Genomic DNA, 25,284 nt, shown 5'->3' on the forward strand with positions numbered 1-25,284 from the left:
AAAAAAAAAAAAAAAAAAAAAAAAAAAAAAAAAAAAAAAGTCACAAATATATATACATACACATACTGCTAACTCCCAACTTTTCCTCTGTAGCCCAAACTTCCTTCTCTGAATTCCAGCCTTATATATCCAAGTACTTAGTCAACATCTCCACTTGGATATTGAGTAGGCTTGTTTTTTTTTTTTTTTTTTTTTTTTTTGAGATGGAGTCTTACTCTGTTGCCAGGCTCGACTGCAATGGCATGATCTTCACTCACTGCAACCTCTGTGTCCCGGGTTCAAGTGATTCTCCTTCCTCAGCTTCCCAAGTAGCTTGAGCTTAAGAGTTTGAGACCAGCCTGAACAACATGGCAAAACCCAGTCTCATTAAAAATACAAAAATTAGCCAGGCATGTAGTCCTTGTAGTCCTAGTGACTTGGAAGGCTGAGTTGGGAGGATCACCTGAGCCTAGGAGGTCAAGGCTGCAGTGGGCTGTGATCCAATCACTGCATTCCAGCCTGGGCAAGAGGCTCTGTCTCAAAAAAAAAAAAAAAAAAAAAAACACCACACACACATGATAGAGAAACATTAACATGTCTAAAATTAAACACCAGTTTGCCTGCAACTCACCAACCTCATCTTCCCACATTCTTCTATTTCTTGCATGCCCACATCAAATCAATCCATCAGCAAGCCATAAACTCTCTTCAAACTTATCTTCCCTCCACCACCACCATCTTTTGCCTGGCTTAGTACAGCAGTATCCAGACTGGCCTGTTTCCATCCTCACTGTATTCTCAACATGGCAGCCAGGACAGCCTTTGGGAACCTAAGTAACATCCCGGAATTCCTTTGTTCAGCTCTCCAATGCACCCTCACCCATCTGGCTTAGAAGTAAAAGATTAGCAGCCTGGCGTGGTGGCTCACACCTGTAATCCCAGCATTTTGGGAGGCATCGGCCGGGGGATCACCTGAGGTCGGGAGTTCGGGACAGCTTGACCGACATGGAGAAACCCATCTCTACTAAAAATACAAAATGAGCAGCATGGTGACGCATGCCTGTAATCCCAGCTACTTGAGAGGCTGAGGCAGGACAATCACTCGAACCCAGGAGGTGGGGGTTGCAGTGAGCCGAGATCACGCCATTGCACTCCAGCCTGGGCAACAAGAGCAAAACTGTCAAAAAAAAAAAAAAAAAAAAAATGAGGTCAAGAGTTCAAGACCAGCCTGGCCAATATGGCAAGAAAAAAAAAAAAAGAAAAAAAAAGGCCAGGCTCAGTGGCTCATGCTTGTAATCCCAGCACTTTTGGAGGCAGATCACAAGGGTCAGGAGTTTGAGATCAGCCTGGCCAACACAGTGAAACCCCCTCTCTACTTTACACAAAAATTAGCTGGGCATGGTGGCAGGTGCCTGTAATCCCATCTACTCGGGAAGCTTAGGCAGGAGAATCACTTAAACCTGGGTGATAGAGGTTGCAGTGAACCACAATGGCACCACTGCACGCCAGCCTGGGCGACAGAGCTAGACTCCATTTCAAAAAAAAAAAAAAAAAAAAAGAAGAAGTAAAAGACTAGCTTTTACTGTGTATCAACCATGTCACTACCACACCCACATTTATGTCCCTTAACTAATGATCACAACAGCCCAATGGGACGGGTATTATTATCTCCACTGGACAGATAAGGACATTTAAAGCCCTTAAGTAGCTCACTCAAGATCTCACAGTTAGTGGCCTGGCACAGTGGCTCACATTTGTAATCCCAACACATTGGGAGACCAAGGCAGGAGGATTGCTTGAGCCCAGGAGTTCAAAAAATAAAAAAATTTGGTTGGGCGTGGTGGCTCAGGCCTGTAATCTCAGCACTTTGGGAGGCCAAAGCAGGCAAATCGCCTGAGGTCAGGAGTTCAAAACTAGCCTGGCCAACTCGACAAAACCCTATCTCTGCTAAAAATACAAAAATTAGCCAGGCAAGATGGTGGGCACCTGTAATCCCAGCTACTCGGGAGGCTGAGACAGGAGAATCACTTGAACCTGAGAGGCAGAGGTTGCAGTGAGTTGAGATCGTGCCACTGCACTCCAGCCTGGGCAATAAAGTGAGACTCCACCTCAAAAATTAAATAAATAAAAATAAAAATAATTGGGGGACCAAGGCAGGCAGATCACTTGAGTTCAGGAGTTAAAGACCAGCCTGGCCAACATGATGAGACCCTGTCTCTACTAAAAATATAAAAAATTAGTTGGTCATGGAGGGATGTGCCTGTAGTCCCAGCTACTTGGGAGGGTGAGGCAGAATTGCTTGAACCCTGGAGGCAGAGGATGCAGTAAGCCGAGACCATGCCACTGCACTCCAGTCTGGGCAACAAAATGGACTGTGTCAAAAAAAAAAAAAAAAAAAAAAAAAAAAAACAAACTTACAGCTAGTAAAAGGCAGAGCTGGAATGCTAACCCAGGCAATGTGGCACCACAGACCATGTTAGCCACCCTGCTATGCTGGCTGCAAAAACCTAAAGTCTCAGTGACAGCCCAGGGGGCCCTCTCAGACCTGGCCAGATATCTCTGTCTTTATCTCTCCAACTCATCCCTATGACCTCCTACCCAGCTCATAGGACCCAGCACAGCCCCTCCTGCCCCACCCTGCCTCTACAACACAGCATCTGCAGGCCTTGCTAACTGGAATGCTTTCTTCAGCCTAGTTCTCCTCACCTCCTTCAGGTCTCACCTCCAATCCCTCATGAGAGAGGCCTTCTTTGATGCCCCTCCAGTGCTCGAAGCCTCCCCTCCCTTCTTGGCTCCTTGCCAGAGCACTTCACTATGTGCCAGGATCCATGGTACTGGCCTATATGTTGCTGTTCTGTCTCCAAACATAGGATATAAACTCGATAAAGGCAGGAATCTGCCGTTTTAGTCATGGTTGTCTCCTTGGTGCCTTGCAAATAGTAAGGACTCAATAAATACTCAGTGAATGACCAAGCATGGTGGCTCACACATGCAATCCCAACACTTAGGGAGGCCAAGGTGGGAGGACTGCTTGAGCCTAGGAGTTCAAGACCAGGCTGGGTAATATAGTGAGACCTCATCTCTACAAAAAATAAAACTAGCCAGGCATGGTGGTGTGCGCCTGTACTCCCAACCACTCAGGAGGCTGAGGTGTGAAGATCACTTGAGCCCAGGAAATCAAAGCTGCAATGTGCCGTGATCGAACCACTGTACTCCAGCCCAGGGCACAAGTGAGACCCTGTCTCTAAACAACAACAAACCTTAGCAAATCAATCAGAGTCGAACATTTGGCCCAATACTTGCTGAATGAAGGCACTCCCCTTACCTGCACTGATCTCCCAACACCATAAGGCCTAGAAACAGCCCCAAAGGTAACAACTCCTTACTTGAATTCCAGGTTTTCTTTTCTTTTCGTGCTCACAATCTGCTCCCAATTTCAGGGGTTTTTTTTGTTTTGTTTTTCTTGAGATGGAGTCTCGCTCTGTCACCCGGCTGGAGTGCAGTGGTATGACCTCAGCTCACTGCAACCTACCCCTCCCAGATTCAAGTGATTCTCCTGCCTCGGCCTCCCAAGGAGCTGGGACTACAGGCATGTGCCACCATGCCCAGCTAATTTTTTTTTATGGAGACAGAGTTTCATTCTTGTTGCCCAATCTGGAGTGCAATGGCATGATCTCAGCTCACCGCAACCTCCCTATCCGGGATTCAAGTGTTTCTTCTGCCTCAGCCTCCAGAGTAGCTGGAATTACAGGCATGCGCCACCACGCCCGGCTAATTTTTTGAATTTAGTAGAGACAGGGTTTCACCATGTTGGTCAGGCTGGTCTGGAACTGCCGACCTCAGGTGATCCACCCGCCTCGGCCTCCCAAAGTGCTGGGATTAGAGGCATGAGCCATCACGCCTGGCCCCCAATTTCGGGTTTTATAAGTTTAGTCAACCTTCTGTTAGCCCAGTCAACTAGTAATCTCCTCCCTGCTACCTTCCAATTGGGTCAGTAAGCAAAGGTGAATGGAAATAACTAACACATAATATATCCATATACGCATATACCACATGGTGACTTCCAAATTGACAATCCAAAGTAATCTGCAAGCTCGTTTACATCAAATCCCCCCTATGCACCCCAGCCTCTATCAACTGGTTTTCTATGATTAGCCAGGCAAGGTGGCTTGCACCTGTGGTCCCAGCTACTTGGGAAGCTGAGGTGGTAGGACCACACAGGAGGCAGAGGTTGCAGTGAGAAAGATCACAGCACTACACAACAGCCTGGGCAACAGAGTGAGACTGCTTTATCTTTCGTATTGTTATTTATTTTGAGATGGGGGTCTCACTTTATTGCCCAGGCTAATCTCAAACTCTTGGGCTCATGTGATTCCTGACTTGGCCTCCCAAAGTGCTGGCTGCAATTACAGGCATGAGCCACTGCACCCAGCCGAGACCCTGTCTCAAAAAAAAAAAAAAAAGTTTTTTATTACTTTTTGTCTTGTCTTCCTTAGATCCACAAATAAATCAAATTTCCTTTTACCCTGGAAAGTCTTCAAAGCATTATTTTTCTTATATGGTACCTCAGTTTTAGACTCTCCCATAGAGCAGGGAAGAAAAAATTCGAGAGTCTCCAGGGTAACAGACTCCAAAAGGAAGCCTACTGCTGGAGGCTTGGTGGGTGTCCTCAGACCCACCCGACAGCACCAGGGACAGGAGGACACATGGTGGGAGGTAGGGGCCCAGCCTGCCTTACCAAGTTCCAGAAGCTCTCGTGTTTGCTTGGATTCTCACTGCCCAGAACATCCGCCGACAAACTGTCCACCTCGCACACATGGAGCCGGACCCAGTCAAGGAGGTGGAGGAGGAGAGGGCCAGCTGGGAGGAGAGACTCTCATCACACACAAAAGCCTCAGCTTCATCTGCAGCAAGTTCCACTTTATCCAAAGAACAGAGAACGTTAAGGCAGACAAGCTGACTACATAGGTTTATCCCTTTTAAGCAGTCACACACGTGGTCCTGAATGAAGGACTATGCTAGAAAAAAGCAAAGCCACTTTCACCAAATACTCCCTCTGTGCCAGGCAGCTCCAACTTTGACCCCAGAAAGGGGTGAACATGGAATGCAGACCTCACCATCCCACACTCCAGATTCTTCCCAAATATTCAATGGCTACACAAGAAAAGGCTGTTTAGGAACCAATATAGACTAGCAAACAGCTAGGTATACAATGATGATGAAAACATATGGCTGGGGGGCTGGGGGCACACACCTGTAATGCTAGCACTTTGAGAGGCTAAGGCAGGTGGATCGTTTGAGCTCAGGAGTTCGAGATCAGCCTGGCCAACATAGTAAAACCCTGTCTCTACTAAAAATACAAAAATTAAGGCCGGGCGCGGTGGCTCAAGCCTGTAATCCCAGCACTTTGGGACGCCGAGGCGGGTGGATCACGAGGTCAAGAGATCGAGACCATCCTGGTCAACATAGTGAAACCCCGTCTCTACTAAAAATACAAAATATTAGCTGGGCATGGTGGCGCATGCCTGTAATCCCAGCTGCTCAGGAGGCTGAGGCCGGAGAATTGCCTGAACCCAGGAGGCGGAGGTTGCGGTGAGCCGAGATCACGCCATTGCACTCCAGCCTGGGTCAAATGAGTGAAACTCCGTCTCAAAAAAAAAAAAAAAAAAATTAGCTGGATGTGATGGTGCATGCCTATAATTAAAGTTACTCAGAAGTCTGAAGCAGAATTGCTTGAACCAGCAAGGCAGAGGTTGCAGTGAGCAGAGACTGCACCACTGCACTCCAGCCTGGAAGACAAAGTGAGACTCTGTCTCAAAACACAAAACAAACAAACAAACAAAAAACATATGGCCAGGCAGGGTGGCTCTTGTCTATAATCCCAGCACTTTGGGAGGCTCAAGCAGGCAGATGGCTTGAGCCCAGGAGTTTTAGACTAGCCAGGGCAACATAGGGAGACCCCATCTCCACAAAAAAAATTTAAAAATTGGCCAAACCAGGCATGGTGAGTCATGCCTATAATCCCAGCATTTTTCAAGGCCAAGGCGGGCAGATTGCTCAAGAGTTCAAGAACAGCCTGGGCAACATGGTGAAACTTCCTCTCTAAAAGGTCGGTGTTGATCTCCTGACCTTGTGATCCACCTGCCTCAGCCTCCCAAAGTGCTGGCATTACAGGCGTGAGCCACCGTGCCCAGCATTAAGTTCCTCAGTTCTTTAGCAAGAGTATGAGTAAAATACTAGGGCTGCACCGGGATTACTACTCATTTATGGAAAACAGCAAACATAAATCCTTAAAAGAAATGCAAAGGCCGGGCGCAGTGGCTCACGCCTGTAATCCCAGCACTTTGGGAGGCCGAGGCCGGCGGATCACGAGGTCAAGAGATCGAGACCATCCTGGCCAACACGGTGAAACCCCGTCTCTACTAAAAATACAAAAAAAACAATTATCTGGGTGTGGTGAGGCGCACCTGTATTCCCAGCTACTCGAGAGGCTGAGGCAGGAGAACTGCTTGAACCCGGGAGGTGGAAGATGCAGTGAGCCGAGGTCGCACCACTGCACTCCAGCCTGGTGCCTGGTGACGGAGTGAGACTCTGTCTCCAAAAAAAAAAAAAAAGAAAAAGAAATGCAAAAAAAGCTGCAGCAGATTCATAGAAAGCTCATTCAGGCCATGACACTATACTGACCACAATTAAATTCAAAATCAACAGAAGGCGGGGCTCAGTGGCTCACGCCTATAATCCCAACCCTTTGGGTGGACAAGGTAGGCAGATCGTCTGAAGTCAGGAGTTCAAGACCAGCCTGGCCAACGTGGTGAAACCCCATTTCTACTAAAAGTACAAAAAAAAATTAGCCGGGTGTGGTGGGGGGGTGCCTGTAATCCCAGCTACTTGGGAGGCTGAGCCAGCAGAATGGCTTAAACCCAGGGGGCAGACGTTGCAGTGAGCCGAGATCAAGCCACTACACTCCAGCAAGGGCCACAGAGCAAGACTCCGTCTCAAAAGAAAAAAAAAAAAAAGATCAACAGAAAAATTCCCATTGTCAGAGTTAACGTAGAGTTGCCCTATCCCAATTATTAGTGAGGGAATTCCCAACATAACTTTGCATCCCACAACCTAATCCCATCCCACATCCATAAAACTTTCTTTTTTTTTTTTTTTTTTTTTTTTTGAGATGGAGTTTCGCTCTTGTTACCCAGGCTGGAGTGCAATGGCGCGATCTCGGCTCACCGCAACCTCCGCCTCCCGGATTCAGGCAATTCTCCTGCCTCAGCCTCCTGAGTAGCTGGGATTACAGGCACACGCCACCATGCCCAGCTGAATTTTTGTATTTTTAGTAGAGACGGGGTTTCACCATGTTGACCAGGACGGTCTTGATCTCTTGACCTTGTGATCCACCCGCCTCGGCCTCCCAAAGTGCTGGGATTACAGGCTTGAGCACCGCGCCCGGCCCATAAAACTTTCTTAAGCTTGGCCAGTCCATGATACACTGACCACTCCTTTCACACACTAGTTTAGTATTTCTCAGTACTTGTCAGGGGTAATCTGCCTAATGTTTTAGGTTTCTAGGAGGCACTCTGCATGCTGCTTGGACAAAATGTCAGGTTTCTTTTGGGAGTTTGCTGACGATTTCAGGTGGTTATAATGATGAAAAGCACTGGAAAGAACATTCTCAGGAATAAAACACTCATCACCATGCACAGGAAAGATGAGGAAAGAGCAGAAGATGGCAGAGGACACCTCTGATGTTATGGCGGATTATTTTATGCTTACCTGGGGCCACTTCAATAAAAAGAATCTCACACAGGTTCCAGATGAGCTCCATTGCTGACAAAATGGAGACCTAAGTAAGGAAGAAATGGAGACAGGTTTCACCTGAAATCATTCCTGAGCTTTGCTCTCAGAGCCAAGGGATGAAGCAGGCCTTGACTCTCGTGACAGTTATTCCTTCACCCTAGTTACTGGAATCTTCCAGGAGGATTTCCCACAGGGAAGCCAGTGCGAGGATGTTAGGTGGTGGGGTGGAAACTAACATTATTTTGTTTTAGTGGTCGTGATTGTATTTTACTGTGCATTACAAAAATAACTTGGCCAGGTACAGTGGCTCAGGCCTGCAATCCCAGCACTTTGGGGGGCCAAGGAAGGTGGAATACTAGAGTCTACGAGTTCAAGACCAGCCTGAGCAACATGGCAAGATCTTGTCACAACAAAAAATACAAACATTGGCCAAGTGTAGTGGCATATCTCTGTAATCTCAGCTGATCAGGAGGCTGAGGTGAGAGGATCACTTCAGCCCAGGAAGTTAAGTCTGCAGTGAGCTGTAATCATGCCACTGCATTCCAGCCTGGGCAAGAGAGAGACCCTGTCTCAAAATTTAAAAAGAGAAAAAAATTTAACTCGCATGTCATCAATGATTTTTTTTTTGCAGGGGAGATGGAGTTTCGCTCTTGTTGCCCAGGCTAGAATGCAATGGTGCAATCTCGGCTCACTGCAACCTTCACCTCCTGGGTTCAAGCGATTCTCCTGCCACAGCGTCCTGAATAACTGGGATTACAGGTATCCACCACCACACTCTGCTAATTTTTTGTATGTATTTTCAGTAGAGATGGGGTTTCACCATGTTGGCCAGGTGATCCACCCTCCTCAGCCTCCCAAAGTGTTGGGATTATAGGGGTGAGCCACCCCACCCAGCTTTTTTTTTTTTTTTTAAAAGACTGAGTCTCGCTCTGTCGCCTAGGCTGGAGTGCAGGGTGTGATGACTTACTGCCACCTCCGCCTCCGGGATTCAAGCAGTTCTCCTGCCTCAGTCTCCCAAGTAGCTGGGATTACAGGCACATGCCACCACACCTGGCTAAATTTTGTATTTTTAGGAGAGATGGGGTTTTACCACATTGGCCAGGCTGGTCTCGAACTCCTGACCGCAAGTGATCTGCCCACCTCGGTCACCCAAAGTGTTGGGATTACAGGCGTGAGCCACTGCGCCCAGCCAATCTTGATGAATTGATGGTTTGGGAAGGGGCTTCATTTGAGTAAAAGGAAGAGACAAGATTTAGAAAAACATTCAGAGGATGACACGAAACATGTAGCAGAGCAAGAATTGTGAAGTTGGTATTCCAAGGACTGAAGTTTATGAAACAATCTATTAATGGGAAAGCCCAATACAAGACCCAAAAATAAATCAGACTTGGACCTTGCCCTTAGAATATGCAGGCTTCCCTTCCCCACCATCCTTCAGTCCAGAAACACCATGCTGACTTGTTCATAAGGGGAAAATACGTCAGAGACAATAAATTACTGCCTAGTCACTACTGACTTTGTAAAGTATTTAACATAAAGCATCTACTAAGGAAAAAGATACTGTCGTCATCTTCCAACTAAAGCAGAGAAACTTGCAACTCAGTAAAAATGTTGAGTTTGGCCAGGCGTGGCAGCCCACACCTATAATCCCTACACTTTGGGAGACCAAGGCAGGAGGATCACTTGAGCCCAGGAGTTCAAGGCCAGCTTTGACAACACAGAGAAATCCTGTCTTTAAAAAAAAAAAAAAAAAAAAAAAAGTTGAGTTCAAGAGGTGAGTAGTGTTTATGAGACTGAGCGGTAATATCACAAGATTAGCTCTCCATTTCAGGTGACAACCCCTCAACACAATGTGGTCAGGACATATAGGTTCCATAAGAACTGAACATTCAGGGCTGGCATGGTGGCTCATGTATGTAATCCCAGCACTATGGGATGTGGAGGCGGGTGGATCATCTGAGGTCAGGAGTTCAAGACCAACCTGGCCAACGGCAAAACCCTGTCTCCACTAAAAATACAAAAATTAGCTGGGCTTGGTGGTGCACACCTGTAATCCCAGCTACTTGGGTGGTTAAAGGTAGAATTGCTTGAACTTAGGAGGCGGAGGTTGCAGTAAGCAGAGTTCGTGCCACTGCACTCCAGCTTGGGTGACAGAGCGAGACTCTCTGTCTCAAAAAAAAAAAGGAACCAAAAATTCACTCAAGTATTTAACGAGCATTTCCTTGTGGGCTAGACCTTGAAGGGGACAAGACAATCACTGTCACCCAAAGGAGCTGCCTGTCTACCTGAAGAGACTTCTGCCATAACAGGAACTGCAAAGCCACCCCAGGTGAGTGCCCAAGACACAGGAAACAGTAGTGCTAAAATAACAGTAGTGACTCCCCTTACCTGGCTGCTGAACTGGCGGCCACTGGCTGGATCTTTAGCAGCAACTAACAAAACACAAAACATTTTAAGTGAGCAATGGAACGCCCAGGCTTATTGTCACAGCTGAATATTCCAGGATCTAGGGCTTGAACCTTTGTTTCTTTTAACGATAAAAATTAAAAGAAATTATAATTTCTTCTAATTATGGATTTTTTTGGTTAATGCTTCATATCCTTTCAATTCTCAAACCAAAGGCCCTCAAGTTACAAGTGGCACCTTCTTCATTTTTTTTTGAGGAGTCTCACTCTGTCTCAGGCTGGAGTGCAGTGATCCTATCTTGGCTCACTGCAACCTCCACCTTCCGGGTTCAATGGATTCTCCTGCCTCAGCCTCCTGAGTAGCTGGGATTACAGGAGCACGCCACCACACCCAGCTAATTTTTGCTTATTTAGTAGAGACGGGGTTTCACCATGTTTGTCAGGCTGGTCTTGAACTCCTGACCTTGTGATCTGCCCGCCTCAGCCTCCCAAAATGCTGGGATTACAGGTGTGAGCTACCACACCTGGCACAAGTGGCACTTTCAACTGTGACACAGACAACATAAAGGTCTCTCACATGCCAAGTACAGTGGATCACAGCTGTATTCCCAACATTTGGGAGGCTGATGTGAAAGGACTGCTTGAGCCCAGGAGTTCAAGACCAGCCTGGGCAAAATTAGGTAGACCACGTCTCTACAAAAAAATTTAAAAATTATCAGAACAAAGTCTCTGAGGAAAAGAGGGAAAAAATTTTTCTTTAATTAGCCGGGCATGGTGGTGCACACCTGTAGTCCCAACTACTTGGGAGGCTTAGGTGGAAAGATCACATGAGGACTAGTGGCCATGGCTGCAGTGAGCCATAACTGTGTCTTCGCACTCCAGCCTGGGCAATCTTGTCTCAAAGAAAATAAATAAAGTCCAGGCACTGTGGCTCATGCCTGTAATCCCAGCACTCTGGGGGGCCAAGGCAGGCGGATCACTTGAGGCCAGGACTTCAAGACCACCTGGCCAAAATGGTGAAACCCCATCTCTACTAAAAATACAAAACTTAGCTGGGTTTGGTGGTATGCACCTGTAATCCCAGCTACTCAGGAGGCTGGAGAATCGTTTGAACCTGGGAGGCAGAGGTTGCAGTGAGCTGAGATCACGTCTCAGTACTCCAGCCAGGACGTCAGTGACACTCGAAGACTCAAGACAAAAAAAAAAAAAAAAAAATTCGCTGGGCGCAGCGGCTCACGCCTGTAATCCCAGCACTTTGGGAGGCCAAGGCGGGCGGATCACCTGAGGTCAGGAGTTCGAGGCCAGCCTGGCCAACATGGTAAAACTCCGTCTCTAAAAAAAAATTAAAAGAAAAAAAAATTCAAAATGATTACCAGGCCAAGCACAGTGACTCATGCCTGTAATCCCAGCACTTTGGGAGGTCAAGCCAGGCAGATCACGAAGTCAGGAAATCGAGACCATTCTGGCTAACATGGTGAAACCCAGTCTCTACTAAAAACACAAAAAATTAGCTGGGCATGGTGGCACCTGCCTGTAGTCCCAGCTACTTGGAAGGCTAAGGCTACTTGGGAGGCTAATCGCTTGAACCCAGAAGATGGAGGTAGCAGTGCGCCTAGATCGCACCACTGCACTCCAGCCTGGGAGACAGAGCGAGACTCCACCTGAAAAAAAAAAAAAAAAAAAAAAAAACAACAAGGCTGGGTGTGGTGGCTCATGCCTATTATCCCAGCACTTTGGGGGGCCAAAGCAAGTAGATCACCTGAGGTCAGGAGTTTGAGACCAGCCTGAACAACATGGAGAAACCCCATCTCTACTAAAAATACAAAATTAGCCGAGTGTGGGGGCGCATGCCTGTAATCCCAGTTACTCGGGAGGCCAAGGCAGAAGAATTGCTTGAACCAGGAAGGCAGAGATTGCAGTGAGCCAAGATTATGCCATTGCACCCCAGCCTGGACAAAAAGAGTGAAACTGTGTCAAAGCAAAACAAAACAAAACATTACCAAAAGAGTAAGGATCGTGAAAGATAGAAAAGTAAATTTTGGACTGGAAGATCAATCCAACTTTACCTCACACTACTTATATTTACTTAAAATACTGCCACACACACACATACATATACATTTGCACACACATGCACACACACATACACATACAAAATCCTTACTTGCAACCTGGTGCATTTCCTCCATACACGCTCTTATGACTGATCGGTAGTTTTTACTCACTCGAACCAATCTACAAAAAATGAAATGACACACAAGATGAGCCTGGAACATCTTGTGGTGCCACAAGGAAGGAAACACTCAAATAAATGTAAGAATTTGCTGAAAGAAAGAAAGGAGCCATTGTGAAGGAGCCCCTTTTGAAGCTGGAACAACTTGAACAACAAAATAAAACACCACGACACAACCCATGGACTAAAGTTAACATCCACAAATCCGTACTGACATTAACTGTTGCAGATGAAATCTTACTGGTTACACCTTGTCTCAAAAAAAATAAAAAAGATACATAAAGATATTTACTGGCTGGGTCTACTGGCTCATGCCTGTAATCCCAGAACTTTGGGAGGTGGAGGCAGGTGGATCACCTGAGGTCAGGAGTTCCAGACCAGCCTGACCAACCTGCTGAAACTCCATCTCTACTAAAAATGCAAAAATTGGCCGGGAGCAGTAGCTCATGCCTATAATTCCAGCACTTCGGAAGGCTGAGGTGGGTGGATCACAAGGTCAAGAGCTCGAGACCATCCTGGCCAACATGGTGAAACCCCATTTCTATTTTAAAAATACAGAAATTAGCTGGGTGTGGTGGCACGTGTCTGTAATCCCAGCTACTCAGGAGGCGGAGGCAGGAGAATTGCTTGAACCCAGGAGGCAGAGGTGGCATTGAGCCGAGATCGTGCCACAGCACTCTAGCCTGGGCAACAGAGAGAGACTTCGTCTCAAGAAAAAAAAAAATTAGCTGGGTATGGCGGCGGGCACCTATAATCCCAGCTATTCAGGAGGTTGAGGCAGGTGAATCGCCTGAACCTGGGAAGTGCTGGTTGCAGTGAGCTGAGATCATGCCATTGCACTACACCTGGATGACAGAGCAAGACTCTGTCTCAAAAAAAAAAAAAAAGTAAGACAAGATCCCCTGCCTTCAAGGCATTACAGGACTTTTGACATGTTTTTTTCTAGAAGTGACAATAGATTTCTCAGACTCACCAGTATTCTCCACCAGAGTCCCTTAAACCAATAATCAGGCCAGGTACAGTGGCTCACACCTATAATCCCAGCACTTTGGGAGGCTGAGGCAGGCACATCACTTGAGGTCAGGAGTTCAAGGCCAGCCTGGCCAACATGGTGAAATCCCATCCCTATTAAAAATGCAAAAATTACCCAGATGTGGTGGCACACACCTCTAATCCCAGCTACTCGGGAGGCTGAGGTAGAATGACTTGAACCTGGGAGGCAGAGGCTGCAGTGAGCCGAGATTGTACCACTGCACTCCAGCCTAGGTGACAGAGTGAGACAGTCTCAAAAAACAAAACATATATATATATATATATATATATATATATATATATGTTTTGAATGTTGAACATTTGTTCAATAAAAAAAAACAAAACAAAACAATAATCACTCTCATACACACTCACACAGAAGCTGACCTGACCGGGGTACTGTCCAGAATGATTCATTTGTGAAAAGCTTATCAAGGAAGTAATATACCAACACTGTCATGCACTAGCCATGTGAAGGGACACTGACAAAAATCTAACACAGGAGTTCTCCAGCTCCAGTGTGCTGGAGATTTTAAGATCTGACTAGAGATTTTGATTTTAATGATCTGAAGTGGGTCCCAAAAGTTTACAATTAACAAGTACCACTCTAAAAATGATGAAGTTTTGAATGACAATTCAAGAAAATCCTAATCTATAAATAGTACAAGTTTTCTGGTCTATTGTCAAATAACGTCTCAACTGTAATTTTTTAGACACAAAACTATTACGTTTATATTAACTTTCTAATCTCCCAACAATGGGACTTCATTCAATGACTCTCACATGCTTTAGTGGCCTAAATTTTCTTCTTTAGAGAGTACCTAAAATAGGAATATAAAAGCTTGTCGAGCCAGCCAATCAACAGCATTTGTACATTTCCGCTAAGACTTCCCATCACTGCTGATGTACACTGTCCAGTACTATGGCCTCAAACTAAAATTAGGAGTCTCTTAAGGCAACTCATAAAACACACAAAAAGACAACAATGTGCTTTATTTAGCTTTTCACAAGGTAGCCTGGGCTTCAACACCAAACAGCAACCAACTTACTGAGATTTTCTGGATTTTCCAGTCAATTCTTCTTCAATTCTCTGGAGGCCCACAAAGATTCCATGAGATTCATTGAAGAGTTTTCTCAATACTTGAGAGTAAACATCTACATCCTTCCGAATGATATAGATAAAGGGGCAACTTGGCACCATCTCTGATTTTTCTGAAACAAAACAGAAACAAAAAATTTAACATTTATTATGATCATCCCCAAGAGTAAATCCACTCTAAAAAAAAAAACTTTTTTTTTTTTTGAGGGAAGCTTCACTCTTACTGCCCAGGCTGGAGTGCAATGGTAAAATCTCCACTGACTGCACCCTCCACCAACTGCGTTCAAGCAATTCTCCAGCCTCAGCCTCTGGAGTAGCTGGGATTACAGATGTTCGCCACCACACCCAACTAATTTCTGTATTTTTAGTAGGGATGGGATTTTGCCATTTTGGCCAGGCTGGACTCAAACTTCTGACCTCAGGTGATCCGCCCGCCTTGGTCTCCCAAAGTGCTGAGATTACAGGCGTTAAGCCACCAAAGCTGGCCAAAACTTTTTTTTTGGAGACTGAGTCTCACTCTGTCACCCAGGCTGGAGTGCAGTGCCACGATCTCGGCTCACTGCCACCTCCACCTCCTGGGTTCAAGTGACTCTCCTGCCTCAGCCTCCTAAGTAACTGAGGCATATGTCACCACATCTAGATAATTTTGTTATTTTTTTTCTTTTTTTGAGATGAAGTCTCTCTCTCTGTCGCCCAGGCTGTAGTGCAATGTTGCTGTCTGGCTCACTATAACCTCCACCCCATGTTCAAGCGATACTCCTGTCTCAGTCTCCCAAATAGCTGGAAACTACAGGCGCATGACACCATACCTGGCTAATTTTTGTATTTTTGGTAGAGACGGGATTTCACTATGTTGGCCAGGCTGGTCTTGAACTCCTGACCTCGTGATCCATCCGCCTCGGCCTCGCAAAGTACTGGAATTTTTGTATTTTTAGTAAAGATGGAGTTTCACCATGTTGGTCAGGCTGGTCTCGAACTCCTGACCTCAGGTGATCTGGCTGCCTCGGCCTCCCAAAGTGCTGCGATTACAGATGTGAGCCACCTCGCCTGGCCGCAAAGTAAATATTGTTATTTATTTACTTATTTATTTTATTTTATTTTTTGAGACGGAGTCTCTCTCTGTCGCCTAGGCTGAACTAAAGTGGTGCAATCCTGGCTCATTGCAACCTCTGCCTCCTGGGTTCAAGCGATTCTCCTGCCTCAGCCTCCTGAGTAGCTGGGATTACAGGCATGCACCACCATGCCAGACTAATTTTTTGTCTTTTTAGTAACTTGGGGTTTCACCATATTAGCCAGGATGCTCCTGATCTCCTGACCTCATGATCCACCTGCCTCGGCCTCCCAAAGTGCTGGAATTACAAGTGTGAGCCACCATGCCTGCATTGTTTTTCTTTTTCTTTTTTTCTATTTTTCAGACATATTCCAGAAAGCATGTTTTTCATATTACTTTTTTTTTTTTTTTTTTGAGACGGAGTTTCACTCATGTTACCCAGGCTGGAGTGCAATGGCACGATCTCGGCTCACCGCAACCTCCGCCTCCTGGGTTCAGGCAATTCTCCCGCCTCAGCCTCCCGAGTAGCTGGGATTACAGGCACGCGCCACCATGCCCAGCTAATTTTCTGTATTTTTAGTAGAGACGGGGTTTCACCATGTTGACCAGGATGGTCTCGATCTCTTGACCTCGTGATCCACCCGCCTCGGCCTCCCAAAGTGCTGGAATTACAGGCTTGAGCCACTGCGCCCGGCCTTTCATATTACTTTTATAGTATCATTACTCCCAAGCAAAAAATCAAAAATTGACTAAGGGCTGGGAGTGGTGGGAGGCGGAGGCCGGTAGATCACCTGAGGTCAGGAGTTTGAGACCAGCCTGGCCTACATGGTGAAACCCTGTCTCTATTAAAAATACAAAAATTAGCCAGGCATGGTGGCGAATGCCTATAGTCCCAACTACTTGGAGGCTAAGGCATGAGAATCACTTGAACCCAAAAGGTGGAGTTTGCAGTGAGACAAGATCATGCCACTGCACTTCAGCCTGAGCAACAAAGCAAGACTCCATCCCAAAAAATAAATAAAATTGACTAAGCCGGCCAGGTGCCATGGCTCATACCTGTAATCCCAACACTTTGCAAGGCCATGGCAGGGTAGGATTGCTTGAGGCCAAGATTGCTCAAGACTACCTTGGCCAACATGGCAATATCCTGTCCATAAAATTTTTTTTTTTGAGATGGAGTCTCGCTCTGTCGCCAGACTGGAGTGCAGTGGTGGGATCGCACTCATTGCAACGTCTACCTCCCGGGTTCAAGCTATTCTCCTGCCTCAGCTTCCTGAGTAGCTGGGACTACAGGCATGCACCACCATGCCCAACTAATTTTTGTATTTTTAGTAGAGATGGGGTTTCACTATATTGGCCAGGATGGTCTCGATCTCTTGACCTTATGATCCGCCTGCCTTGCCCTCCGAAGTGCTGGGATTACAGGTTTGAGCCACCATGCCCGGCCACTGTCCCTAAATATTAAAGGAAAAAAAAAACTGACTCAGCAGGCATGGTGGCCCATGCCTGTAGACCTTGCTACTTGGGAGACTGAGGAAGGAGGATCATTTGAACCTCAGGAGTTTGAGGTTACAATGAGTCATGATCCTACCACTGCACTCAGGGCTGGGTGACAAAGTGAGAGCCCATCTCAAAAAAACTTATAAAAATAAATTGTATATATATATGAAAAAAGTTGACTAAATTATTTTGCAAAGACAATGAAAGGCTCTACCATGACAAATTATAAACCACCAACTCATGAGAATTTCTTCTTTTTTTTAGATCAAGATTTGCTCTTGTTGCCCAGGCTGGAGTGCAATGGCCAATCTCCGTTCACAGCACACTCCGCCACCCGGGTTCAAGCAATTTTCCTGCCTCAGCTTTCGGAGTAGCTGAGATTACAGGCATGTACCACCAAGGCTAATTTTGTATCTTTAGCAGAGATGGGATTTCTCCGTGTTGGTCAGGCTGGTCTCGAACTCCCAACCTCAGGTGATCCACCCACCTCGGCCTCCCAAAGTGCTGGGATTACAGGCGTGAGCTGCTGCGCCAGGCCGACCTCACATCTTTTTTTAAAAAAAGAAAAACAGAAGAAAACTTTCCTTGTGCTTCCAACAATGTAGGTCAAACTAGAAATGCTGATCAACTTTCTCATTCAAGATGGAAAGAGGCCATATGAAAATATTCACAGAATATGCTCTTCTGAGCAACATCCCTTTGGCAGATTCTATTTGTCTGCGAAGCTTGGGCTCTTTAATATCCACATATCCCAGAATAATTTAGCAACAGAAGAGACATAAAATCAACTGTAAAATCAAGAAAACTACATCACTTAAAATATAAACTGTACTTTGGGAGGCCGAGGCAGGCGGATCACAAGGTCAAGAGATGGAGACCATCATGGCCAACACTGTGAAACCTCGTCTATTAAAAATACAAAAACATTGGCCAGGCATGGTGGCTCACACCTGTAGTCCCAGCTAATCGGGCGGCTGAGGCAGAAGAATCACTTGAACCCAGGAGGCGGAGTTTGCACTGAGCCGAGATTGTGTCCCTGCACTCCAGCCTGGTTACAGAGCAAGGCTCCGTGTCAATTAAAAAAAAAAAAAAATTATATATATATATATATATATATAAACTGGACCAGGCTCAGTGATTCACGCCTGTAATCTCAGCACTTGGGGAGGCTGAGGTAGGAGGATCGCTTGAACCCAGGAATTTGAGGCCAGCCTGGGCAACACAGTGAAACCTCATCTCTACAAAAAAATACCAAAAAAGAATTAGACAGGTATGGTAGTACTTGCCTATACTCCCAGCTACTAGGGAGGCTGAGATGGGAAGATCCCTTGAGTTCACCCAGTCCAGGCTGCAGTGAGCCATGATCACATCACTGCACTCCAGCCTGTTTTATCTTTTGACTGGAGGGAGGCTGAATCAGGAAAAGAAAAAGATTCATACCCAATAGCTGATACAACTTAGGAAAACCAAGCCACGGACAAGCCATGTCAGTCTCCAGTTCTATCTGTACCTTGGATGTTACAGCTCAGCTCAGCCTACAGAATTATTACAACATTAAATCCATGCTGTGGACACAAAAGTGATGGCCAAGCATCTGCAAGGTTTCGCAATAAGGCAGCTACTGACAGGAACTTGGTCACTTTGGACAAGGAAAAAGGGATAAAAAGCTTCACATTTTAAATGTGAAGAAAATTTTTCATGAAGACTATTGTTAATTTTTTCTAGGATTCAACATCCTCAAGATTTCAAAAATCAATGAAAATCTAAAATAACATGTCAAAAATAAAAATGCTGAAATGCAGCAGGATTGCTTGAGGCCAGGCGTGTGAGACCGACCAGCCTAGACAACAAAACAAGACTCCCGTCTCTACATAGAAAAAAAAATTAGCCAGCTGTGGTGGCATGGTGACCTACAGTCCCAGCTACTAAGACAACTGAGGCAGGAGATCACTTGTGCCCAGGAGGTAGAGGCTGCAGTGAGCCATGATCGCACTGTACTCCGGCCTGGGTGACACAACAAAACCCTGTTGTGTCAAAGGAAAGAAAATTAAAACAGTACAAAATAAATTCAACCGTTTCAGTCCACAGCTAGTCAAATCTGGGGCAATAAACAGAAAAACCACCAAATGTTCCAAGATGAATAATTTGGAAGAAAAAAAAAAAAAACCCTACCTTTTTTGTTGAAGGAGGTTTCACACACCAGCATTTCCCCTGGGCCCCAGTCAAAACACATTTGGTGCTTCTTGGAATTCACACCTGGAATCAACTAGCAAAAAATAAGACAAAGAAATCTAAAATGAACAACGTTCTTCTGACTGAAGTCATTCTATTCTTTTTTTTTTGAGACAACGTCTCACTGTGTCTCGTAGCCTGGAGTACAGTGGCACAATCTCAGCTCCCCTGCTACAGTCTCTACCTCCTGAGTTCAAGGGATTTTCCTGCCTCAACCTCCAGAGTTGCCAAAACTATAGGCATGTGCCACCACACCTGGCTATTTTTTGTATTTGTAGTAGACATGGAGTTTCACCATACTGCCCAGCTGGTCACAAACTCCTGAGCTCAACTGATCCGTCCACCTCAGCCTCCCAAAATGCTAGGACTATAGGCAGAAGCCACCATGCCCTGGCACCTATTCCTACTGCCATCTTTCAAGCTTTTCAATTGACTTGCAACTATAGTATGTCCTGTCTTAAGTTCTATAGAAACTGTGACTTTCAGCTAAACCCTAAAGGGAGACATTTTGAAACACTTTAAGCAAAACACTTTTTTTTTTTTTTTGAGACAGAGTCTCGCTCTGTAGCGCAGGCTGGAGTGCAATGGCAGGATCTCGGTTCACTGCAACCTTTGCCTCTTGGGTCCTAGTTCAAGAAATTTTCCTGCCTCAGCCTCCATAGTATCTGGGATTACAGGAACGCGCCACCTCGCCCGGCCTTTTTTTTTTTAAGATGGAGTTTCGCTCTTGTTGCCCAGATGAATGCAATGATGCAATTTTGGCTCACTGCAACCTCCGCCTCCCGGGTTCAAGTGATTCTCCTGCCTCAGCCTCCTAAGTAGCTGGGATTACAGACATGTGCCACCACACCAGGCTAATTTTGTAGTTTAGTAGAGACAAGGTTTCCCCATGTTGGTCAGGCTGGTCTTGAATTCCTGACCTGAGGTGATCCACCTGCCTTGGCCTCCTAAAGTGCTGGGATTACAGGCGTGAGCCACAGCGCCCTGCTGAAAAACACTTTAAGAGCACGGCTGGTCCTCTAATAACACTGCATCGTTCAATAACATTTACTTATAACACAGGTAAGAAAAATTCATTTTGGGCCGGGCGCAGTGTCTCACACCTGTAATCGCAGCACTTTGGGACGCTAAGGTGGGCAGATCATCCAAGGTCAGGAGTTCGAGACAAGCCTGGCCAAAATGGTGAAACCCCATCTCTACTAATAAAATACAAAAATTAGCCTGGCATGATGGCACGCACCTGTAATCCCATCTACCCAGAAGGCTGAGGCAGGAGAATCACTTGAACCGTGGAGGCAGAGGTTGCAGTGAGCCGAGATTGCACCACTGCACTCCAGCCTGGGCAACAAGAAACTCCATGTAAAAAAAAGAAAGAAAGAAAAAATCATTTTGTTAGGCTGAGCCAGTAGCTACACCTGTGATCCTAGCACTTGGGAGGCTTAGGCAGGAGGATCACCCAAAAGTCAGGAGCTTGAGACCAGCCTGGCCAACGTGGTGAAACCCCATCTCTATTGAAAATATGAAAAAATTAGCCAGGCATGGTGGCACACCACTGTAATCCCAGCTACTCAGGAGGCTGAGGCAGGAGAATTGCTCAAACCTGGGAGGCAGAGGTTGCAGTGAGTCGAGATCAAGTCACTGCACTCCAGCCTGGGGGCCAAGAGTGAAACTCCATCTCAAAAAAAAGGAAAAGAAAAATTCATTTTTTATACATCATTTGACTTAAAGTCACTGTTTCCAAGAACCTATCCATAACTTTAAGTAAGGACTTGCTGTAATCCTGGAAATAAGTAGTCATGAAAGTTATTAAGTAGTGATCCGTGTCTCACATCTGTAATCCCAGACCTGCCTGGGCAACATATGGAGAACCCATCTCTACAAAAAATACGAAAATTAGCCAGGCATACCTGTGGTCCCAGCTACTCCAGTGGCTGAGACAGGAGGACGGCATGAGCCTGCCAGGTAAAGGCTGCAGTAAGCCATGATGGCGCCACTGCACTCCAGCCTGGTGAACAGAGCAAAACCCTGTTATTCACTTATTCACTGATTCATTCATAAGTGAATGTACTGATCTATGTGCACAGTTGTGTATGGTTGAGATCAGCCCAGTCTGTTGGACCACTAATCCCTGAATAAGCAAGTGAGCTTTGTTAGGCTCCTCAACCCAGCCCGTCATCTCTCAAGTACTGATGAACAGGCAATGTACACCCTAATCAATTCTTATAATTTAGTGATCTGTGGTTCAGAAAAATAAGTCAAAATATAAAAAATAATAATAACTGAACCATTAATCACTGCAAAAAGACAGAGGCCTTGAATCCTACAGCTTCTGTGCCATCTATATAATGGTGATAAATTTTTCTCTCTAACTCTCAATCCTTTGAACCCCAGCTTCACACATCCAACAGCCTAATGCTCACTGCTGTAGGCTATCTGACCTATAGATTTATATCTATAACATCAACAGCCAAAACAAAACTCTTGATGCCCATCCTCATCCTCAAACTTCAGCCCACACTGGTACTGGGACAAAGCCTTCCCCAACTGTTAGGAGCAATCCTTCACTCTTACTTTTCTTCACCACCCCCATCTAATCTAGTAAATCCTGTTCTACTTTGAAATAAGCCTGAATCTGACCACTTACCACCTCTACCAATATAATCCAACCCATCATCATCAACTCTTCCCTGGACCACAACAACAGCATGACTCTCACACATGGGTATCATCTGCCCTGTCAACAGATGAACGCTCACAAGGGCAGGAGACTCCAGTACACAGTTGGCACTCTATTAATATTTTTGGCAGACAATAAATTTGCATGGCACTAGTGTAGTCTCAAGACATGTGCATAAGTGCATTCAGTTCTTTTTTTTTTTTTTTTTGAGATGGAGTTTCCCTCTTGTTACCCAGGCTGGAGTGCAATGGCGTGGTCTCGGCTCACCGAAACCTCTGCCTCCTGGGTTCAGGCAATTCTCCTGCCTCAGCCTCCTGAGTAGCTGGGATTACAGGCACACGCCACCATGCCCAGCTAATGTTTTGTATTTTTAGTAGAGACGGGGTTTCACCATGTTGACCAGGATGGCCTCGATCTCTTGACCTCGTGATCCTCCTGCCTCGGCCTCCCAAAGTGCTGGGATTACAGGCGTGAGCCACCACGCCCAGCCCCCCAGCCAACTCTTATTAGATGATAAGCCAGGCAAGAGGAAAGCATTGTACGCAATGGCACTGGAACAACTGAATATCCACATACAAAAAATGAACTTCATGTCGCACACAAAAATTAATTAAAAATGAATCAAAAGGCTGGGCGCAGTGGTTCATGCCTGTAATCCCAGCACTTTGGGGGGCAGAGGTGGGTGGATCACCTGAGGTTAACAGTTCGAGGCCAGTGGGTCAACATGGTAAAACCCTGTCTCTACTAAAAATACAAAATTAGCTGGGTGTGGTAGCACACGCCTGTAGTCCCAGCTACTCCTCAGGCTGAGGCAGGAGAATTGTTCGAACCTGGGAGGCAGAGGCTGCAGTGAGCCGAGATCGGCACCATTGCACTCCAGCCTGGGTGACAGAGCGAGACTCCATCTCAAAAAAAAAAATTTTTTAATATATAGTTTTAATATATTTAAACACTATACAGATGTAAGCTTCATAAAGAGTAACAAACCTACAATGACTGCAACTTAAGACCCCATGTCTCATTTTGTCTAGTTAGCTTTGAAATGACCCCTATTTCCAACTTCTGGTTTTGTCATCAACTGCTTTACAATCTGATGGCTCTAACTGAAACTTTAGGCATCTCAACTTTCTAAAAAGCCAAAACTCAAGGTCAGGTAACTTACAGTTTACTGGGACCTAGAGGTTACCAAGAACTAAAAGATATAGAACTCCGAAAGCCTATAATGGTTAGATATTTCACCTAGTTAGAAAGGTCAGGAAAGGCTTTCCTGAGAAAAGGGCTCGCTAGAACTTGCATTTGTACAATGAGCAGGAGACTGTGAAGAAAAAACAGAATTTGGAGACCCCAAACTTACTACGCTAAAGGGAAAGTTAAGCTAGGGAATTGTATCACACAATATTGCCTTCCTTTTGTTCCTAGAGGGCTATAATTTCAAACCCTATGACACAGCTTCATCCATAAACCAGTTTCCCACTTTAGAAGGCCACATATCTCCCCAGATAGCCTCCCTAACAAATTGCTCACAAGGAAATTCCTTGTGAGCCTCAACATTTTTCAGGAGAAACATCCACCTATAAAGTAATCCTAAAAATAAGGTCTGTTGATTCTCACCGTGACGTCAACTACAAGCTTATCTTCACAAGTACGAGACCAGAAATCGGCCAGACGCAGTGGCTCACACCTGTAATCCCAGCACTTTGGGAGGCTAAGGTAGGCGGATCACAAAGGCAGGAGTTAAAGACCAGCCTGGTCAACATGGTGAAACCCCGTCTCAACTAAAAATACAAAAAAAAAAAAAAAAAAAAAAATTAGCTGGGCATGGTGCCACATGCCTGTAATCCCAGCTACTCAGGAGGCTGAGGCAGGAGAATTGCTTGAACAGCAGAGGTGGCAGAGAGCTGAGATCGCACCAATGCACTCCAGCCTAGGCAACAAGACTCCATCCCCCCCCCCCCAAAAAAAAAAAGATTCATCCCTCTACTTACCCTAAGATGAATGCATAAATGTTTTGTCTACTTCCTCTTTTCACAGGTAAAATGCAAATTTACTGAGGCTAATCAGAGACCCACAAGAATGTAACCATTTGCCTCCTCACTGCCTAGCCTCCCTTTTTTCCCCCTCCTGCTAGCTCCTTCCTCTTTTTTTTTAAAGAGATGGGGTTTCAGCCAGGCGCGGTGGCTCACGCCTATAATCCCAGCACTTTGGGAGGCCGAGGCGGGTGGATCACGAGGTCAAGAGATCGAGACCATACTGGTCAACATGGAGAAACCCCATGTCTACTAAAAATACAAAAAGAGAACTCGGTGGTGGCCACTGCGCAGACCAGACTTCGCTCGTTCGTGCGCCTCGCTCCGCTTTTCCTCCGCAACCCTGTCTGACAAACCCGATATGACTGAGATCCGCTTTTCCTCTGCAACCCTGTCTGACAAACCCGATATGACTGAGATCGGGAAATTCGATAAGTCGAAACTGAAGAAGACAGAAACGCAAGAGAAAAATCCATTGCCTTACAAAGAAACGACTGAACAGGAGAAGCAAGCAGGCAAATCGTAATGAGTCGTACGCCACCAATATGCACTGTACATTCCACAAGCATTGCCTTCTTATTTTACTTCTTTTAGCTGTTTAACTTTGTAACATGCAAAGAGGTTGGACCAAGTTTAAATGACTGTGCTGCCCCTTTCACATCAAAATACTACTGACAACGAAGGCCGCGCCTACCTCTCCCATCTGTTTATCTGGCTGGCAGGGAAGGAAAGAACTTGCATGTTGGTGAAGGAAGAAGTGGGGTGGAGGAAGTGAGGTGGGACAAATGTGAATTCTAGAGTAAAACCAAGCTGGCCCAGGGTATCCTGCAGGCTGTAATGCAGTTTAATCAGAGTGCCATTTTTTGGTTCAAATGATTTTAATTATTGGAATGCACAATTTTTTTAATATGCAAATAAAGTTTAAAAACTTAAAAAAAAAAATACAAAAAGATTAGCTGGGCGTGGTGGCACACGCCTGTAGTCCCAGCTACTTGGGAGGCTGAGGCAGGAGAATTGCTTGAACCCAGGAGGCGGAGGTTGCCGCGATCACACCATTGCACTCCAACCTGGGTAACGAGGGAAATTCTGTCTCAAAAAAAAAAAAAAAAGAAAGAAAAAAAAGCCGGATGCAGTGGCTCACGCCTGTAATCCTAGCACTTTGGGAGGCTGAGGGGGGTGGATCACCTGAGGTCAGGAGTTCAAGGCCAGCCTGACGAATATGGTGAAACCCTGTCTTTAAAAAAAAAAAAAAAAA

General features: G+C 45.7%; 1 protein-coding gene and 1 pseudogene across 2 annotated transcripts in view; one reads left to right on the forward strand and one right to left on the reverse strand.

The window, feature by feature from the left end:
• The window catches only part of NUP85 (nucleoporin 85), a 41,314-nt gene that overhangs the window by 11,133 nt on the left and 4,897 nt on the right, over positions 1 to 25,284 (reverse strand). The window contains exons 2-7 of one of the 2 annotated variants that reach the window (XM_032241720.1): positions 19,266 to 19,359; positions 14,493 to 14,655; positions 12,343 to 12,413; positions 10,162 to 10,205; positions 7,750 to 7,819; positions 4,718 to 4,839 (exon numbers count right to left, since the gene is read on the reverse strand). In XM_032241720.1, coding sequence (XP_032097611.1) covers positions 4,718 to 4,839; positions 7,750 to 7,819; positions 10,162 to 10,205; positions 12,343 to 12,413; positions 14,493 to 14,655; positions 19,266 to 19,359 — 564 coding nt within the window. The remainder of the gene's footprint in view (positions 1 to 4,717; positions 4,840 to 7,749; positions 7,820 to 10,161; positions 10,206 to 12,342; positions 12,414 to 14,492; positions 14,656 to 19,265; positions 19,360 to 25,284) is intronic. The other variant, XM_032241721.1, reaches the window with a different exon arrangement.
• On the forward strand, positions 24,405 to 24,945 carry LOC116525678 (annotated as a pseudogene).

Source organism: Sapajus apella, unplaced genomic scaffold (assembly GCF_009761245.1).
Source record: "Sapajus apella isolate SASKATOON/1434 unplaced genomic scaffold, GSC_monkey_1.0 scaffold48, whole genome shotgun sequence".
Lineage (NCBI taxonomy): Eukaryota > Metazoa > Chordata > Mammalia > Primates > Cebidae > Sapajus > Sapajus apella.